Below are 6,000 nucleotides of genomic sequence, written 5' to 3' on the forward strand. Positions count from 1 at the left end.
TCAAGCAATGACGTAATGGTAAAACAGAAATAAACTGCACTATGTCTATTCACTTTAGTTAATACTTTGTTGATTTGAAGTAAAAGTACTACGCTTGAATCAAAGAGCTAATTCCTTGAGTCTTGAGTTGGAAGAGTTCCAGAGACAGTGAAAAATGGACTTACGGAATAACTGATTTCATTCAATTCATACTCTTGGTATTCCTCTACTCCTATCAAAGCTACAAGATTTATTAAATTTAAAATGAAATTAAAGACAAAATCAGTCTATGTTCTTCTCTTCCCTGTGTACATCATTGTTGCTTTTTGATTTGTATTTTTGACTATTTTTAGTATTTTCTTCGCAAGATTCTCGTAACTTATTTTTCTTTATCTATCCTATACGTCAGTCGTATCAGTACTCTCCTGAATTCTAAGTCACTCTTTCTCTTTCCATCATTCATTGTCTTTAGTATTCTCTATTTTTGAAAAACGCATGCTCCCTTAAAAAAAATTCGATCTTTCCTTATTTTCCTTCATTGCTAGTTTTCATCAAATAACCTGAGTTCAGAAATACCCTTTCTTTTTTGTTAAAATCATTTTAACTAATAATGATTGATACTTAATTGCCACCCAGCAGTCTTAAGTGTTTACTCAAGCAACTTTTGCGGATGGTCTTAATTATTTTTCAGGTTCAGTAGGATATCCTCCTTTGAAACGCGTGTAGACTTGAGTTGGTTTTTTTGTAAGTCGTAATGCTCCATCAGACAGAATTTACCAAAGTCCTCTCAATCCAGTTTAAATTCTCCAGGCCATTTTCTCTCTTCTGTTCTCATTCTCTCTTTGTTTTCCTCCCCTTGCCCCCTTTCCCACCTTTGAAGAGCTATGATTATTTGTACTAAAAAAATTGTCACACTTACCTCTCTAATATTTAGTATTTACTGTAGGTTAATCTTATCAGGTAGCTCTTCGCTTACCTAGACATGTTGTTCTATATCCATGGGTAAGACTCAAGTGAGGACCTATCAACTTCGAAGTTACCATGATCCAAAAGTGTTCTCATCTTTTACCTCTCCTTTCGAAACCCAACAAAAGAAATTGATTATCCACCAAAATCATTTTGTCAGCCAGTGTGTATCATATCATACAGTTTCAATACTTCTCTTTGCTAAATGTCTGAATATAGAGAATTACCTTAAAGTCTGATTTACTTTGTTTAATCAATTCTTGTTAAAAAAAAGTTCACAGAAACTATGACCTATCCTGCAACTGAAATTTTTCAAATGACCGGCCAATGCAATGGATCAATGCAATAGCGCACTGAACAAAAATAGTCGTGTGATTAACTAAGGGCTCTCTAGGCCTATAATTTTGAGTAGGCTGGAAGGGGGGGGGGGGCAATGGTCAGGTTGTAAGTATTGCCCCAATTAATATCTACCCTGCCCCACCGAATTGCCTAAGAAGGGTTGTAGAAATAAGTGTTTCGGCAACCTGCGGGGCGATTATTGAAATGTCATCGACTCTATGTCGCCGCTTACGACAAGACATAGCCCTATCTTAACCGTGCAATATATCGCAATTTAATGTCTTATCGGGCTGGTTTAAATTTCAATAATCGGCCCGCTGCACTATTGTGAGTTATCATTACCCTCCATTTTTCCATTTGAGATGACTATTACTCGAACTTATCGTACTATTTTTTCCTTCTCCAAATTTTGTTCGAAGCACTGAAGACTTAGGACTAAGATTAAATATTTTTAGTTTCTGCAAAACTTGTAGTGAAAAGCATACTACAAATTCGCAATGAATTGTTGCTATGACTGACACTACTGTGTCCTCAGCCTAAACCAGCAATGTTTCCCTTTTGTTCCTGAAGACCAATTCCACTCCCCTCCACTAAATCTGATTAAAATATTCATCAGCTTATTGATTTTTCTACTCATGAACTTAAATTTTCTCATACTGAACAAGATTTGACATTTTTTCGTAAATGATGACACTATTTTTCAATGAGCTGTGTCACATTTTCTTGTTTTGAATTGTTCACTGTTGCAGGAATGTTCTTGCAATGTAATTTAGGATGTAATCCTACCTAAATTTTATGATGAAACATTCATCGATTTCTTTACATTTTCCTGTGAAAGAAAAATGCAATAGAATATTTGTATACAGAGTTTCTTGCTGGTTTTAGGCTTATATTTGTAATCTGTATGATTTTTTTTTTCTTGCCATCTACTCATTTCAAGTCATCAATTCTGTTCTAGCATCCATTTATTGTGGAACTAAAGTATGCTTTTCAAACAGAAGATAAGCTGTATTTAGTTTTGGAATATTTATGTGGTGGGGAGTTATTCAGACATTTAGAAAATGAAGGGATTTTTGCAGATGACGATGCCCGGTGAGTTAGACATTTTCAAGGTAATAAAAAGCCTTCGGTGTTAATCCCTCATATATTGGTAGCTGTTATGAGGGAGTATGCTTCGATAGAATGGCTGTATGGGGCATAATCTGCTTTTTAATAGGGGGAATCATGTATGTAATCAGTCCCTTTTCCATGTCCATCCTTAAACCTCTTAGTTTTATACTAAATTGATTTTAAACTCTATTTTTCTGCCTCGTTCTTTGTTTTTTCCTTTTTTTAGAAGTAAAGTTGGATGAAATCTAACATAAAGGATTTCATATCCTGTTTAACTTCTAGTTATTAAAGCTATTCTCTTGTTTTAGTATTGTATGTTGTAATTGCATTTAAATGTGTATCTGATTTTGATCTAAATATTTTGATCGCAATCAATCAAATGAATCAATTTCTCAATCTCTTCCAAACATTTAGAGGTTTTTTACCATAATTTATCCGCGAGAACTTAGACTAAGACCCCGCCTAACAGTCTCATTTTAATCTAACCCTCCCTCTCTCCCCTTAATTTTTCTGCAATGTTCCAAGTCAGTAAATTCTGCAACACTTGTTCCACTCTGTTCACTGTAAGTGTATGGTGATGTGAAGGAGTTAATGCAGGCAACACAAATTTGCATGATACAAGCGGAGCTATGTGGCTGGGTGCAGTTTAGCGATCATCGCTTCGGATTGCATCTAAGGAAAAAATTTCGCGCCGAATTGAGTGTTTCATTTACAATCTTGTTTTGTAACAATAACTTGCTGTCGGCGACTCATGACACAAAATGCATGTTTGGAAAGCTTTTTTTTAATGATTGGGATTATACGGGAGTTAATTCTATAAATATTCTGGCTTGGAATTGGAAATATTTTTGACCCGGAAAACAAGAAACCTTGTCTAAATGAGAAGCTCAGCAAAGTGAGTGTGAAGCTTCCTCCTCAAAGCGTGTTCACTCAACAAGCCACATACTTGAGGTATTAAATTTACTTTTTTCCCACCATCATCAACTTAAAGCTTTCATCCTAATAACCCCCCAAAGGAAGTCCAACGTGAGAGTTCTTATCCCACAGAAGACCTCTTATAACCCTCCTCTAAAAATCAAGATTTTTTCAAAATAATAATACCTGTTTTTACCTGTATCAAGGAAATAATCTTAATGCCTATCATTCCCATGTCCCTCCTTTTTTGCCTGTTCACCCTTCTTCCCCGTTTTGTGGTGCGTTTAACAAAATTACCTAACTTAATCTGAAGTTGCTTTACACGTTTCAATGATTAAATGTCCCACAGTTTTCGTGACAGAAAGGAAGTACCGTATCCCATTTGCATGTAATTAATTGAAGTATCAAAATTTTATCTTTTTATCTTTGATAAACAAGTATCTGACTTGTTGGTATTCCTCCTATTAATACCTTTCCGAAGCACCGAGGTATAAATGATTCTTGTTCTCCCTTTTTTTCTGTATTTATTTCTCCCACCTCCCACCCCTCTTTTCACCTTCTCATGCTCCTCTATAATTACAAAGATAAAGAAGTCTTCACCACTTTTTCATCATCGAGAGAGAGAAAAAAAAGAGAGAGAATAACAAGATTTTTGGTCTAAGTCTGTACTTCAGTTCAAACATTACTTAGTTCTCATTCAACACTAATTTTCATCTGGTGTAATTGCCAGTTACTTTTGAAGTTAAAGAGTTGAGCTTTTTGTTAATTCAATACTTAACCTAGGTTTTACCGAGTCATCTCTCAAAAGCATGCTAAGTCAACCTTAAGGCTCAGTGCAGGAAGCAATATCAAATCGCTTAGGAGTCTTTTTAAAATTAGAGAGGAGTCATTTTACAAACCTAATTTTAATGCGACTTTGAAATGTACTTTGTAACTAAGTATGTACGTAGTATATGTTTTTTGATAAATGAAAACGCACTTTTTTCTTTTCACCACCAAATGTTTTCAGTCGTTTGTAAGTGTATTCCACTTCTGTGATACCAGTTTCACTCTGGATCTACTCCAATTTTTTAATACCAGTCTTACTCTGGATCTACATTTTCCATTATAACTTCAGTATCATTTTTGTAATTCACTCTACAATTTCCAATGCCTGAACACCCATCAACTTTTTGCTTTTAACTCACAAACGAAGATAGCTAGGTGCAGTTTTTTCAAGAAGATATTTCCAAGAACTCTGTTATGTTTATCTTCTCAATGGGCCTCTAGACATAGTATGAATTGAAGTACTGTGCCACATGTATTCCTCTCAAACTTTCACAAGAAATACAAGTCACACAAGGGGAAGTTTGCATATCAATCCTTAAATACGGTGTAAGCTTTTACAATCACCATTGGTTGAATGACAAAAATACAAATGATTTAATTTTGTATGGTTTAACTTCCATTTGATCTGTGTTAAGAAAGTTATTAATATCCGGTTTCGGTTTTGATTTCTGAGCTTCCCATCATTTTAATAGTTTTCTACTTAAATTTTAAAGAAGATACATCTGACGCTATTCTGTACGCAGCACTATGGTCTGGGGGCGCCGAATTGTGGCCAAAAATCCGATTTTTGAAAGTACGAAAATCTGGCAATCGAGCATATAATCCTTATCTACATCCTTTAGTAGGTGTGAAATGACCTATCAAATCTTCTGTAATTGTTTTTACGATCAGATACATGGTGGCGAACTTCACATCCTCGAGGTAAGTAAACAAACGTGAGAATTTAATGTGCACGTTATCGTGTCTTGCCTTGTGTCGTTTGGTGATAAGTTGGCGTAAATCCCCGATCAAATATGGAAAAGAAAGGTGAAAGTAAGTACTTTTTGATGGTTTAATCGTTTTTATTATTAAGATTAATTTTATGATCACCATGAGACTCCAAAGTTTTGTCCTAATTTAGGCAAAAAATTGCCTTCACCTTAAGTTTTAGTTACCAGTAACACTAGGTAACACGTTCTCATTTGTGCAAAAATGTTGCTCATATGTTCCTCTAACACGATATCACAGGTTTTTTTGCGTATTTTTGCGTCTGGGGCCTTTTTTGGTCATTTTAGTGAAGGACTTGTACGATTTTCTGCGCAATCTGATTTCATTGCAGAAGGAGATAAGAGAGATGAGACAAGGTCAGCGTTTGATATAGGGTGATTCATAAGTATTTTTGGCTGCTGAATCCGAAAATGATATCAGTTTTTTTCCAGCACTTGCCAGATTTCCGGAAAATAATTTTTTTTTGCAAAAAACCTCATTTTTAAGCAAAATAATATTTTCTCCGGAAAAACGACAAATGGTGGATAAAACTTAGGTTTTTTTTTTATTCTTCAGCCTGTATACATAATACAAATTTATTAACTCGGCCCGCTGTGGTGCGTAGTGGTTGGAGTGCTGGCTTTAAGATCAACAGGTTCCGAGTTCAATTTCTGGCTAGGCAACCCGAGAATGGTAATCCGCAAGGTTTTAGGGTCTGATCTGGGTCTGGGTCTGAAGGCCCCAGAGGCAAAAAGATGCAAAAAAACCTATGATATGCTGTTAGAGGAACATTATGAGCTACATTCTTGCACTGATAAGAACGTGTTAGTGATAACTAAAACTTAAGGTGAAGGCAATTTTTTGCCTAAATTAGGACAAAACTTTGGTGTCTCATGG

At 35.3% G+C, this 6,000-nt stretch overlaps 1 protein-coding gene across 4 annotated transcripts in view; it reads left to right on the plus strand.

Moving 5' to 3' along the window:
* Positions 1 to 6,000, plus strand: part of LOC109037417 (ribosomal protein S6 kinase beta-1) — a 52,791-nt gene that overhangs the window by 29,925 nt on the left and 16,866 nt on the right. Inside the window, exon 4 of one of the 4 annotated variants that reach the window (XM_019052077.2) lies at positions 2,243 to 2,376. The exons of the other annotated variants lie outside the window; for them this stretch is intronic. Coding sequence (XP_018907622.1) covers positions 2,243 to 2,376 — 134 coding nt within the window. The remainder of the gene's footprint in view (positions 1 to 2,242; positions 2,377 to 6,000) is intronic. 4 annotated transcript variants of the gene reach the window in all.

The sequence above is a fragment of the Bemisia tabaci genome, chromosome 5, assembly GCF_918797505.1.
Source record: "Bemisia tabaci chromosome 5, PGI_BMITA_v3".
NCBI lineage: Eukaryota > Metazoa > Arthropoda > Insecta > Hemiptera > Aleyrodidae > Bemisia > Bemisia tabaci.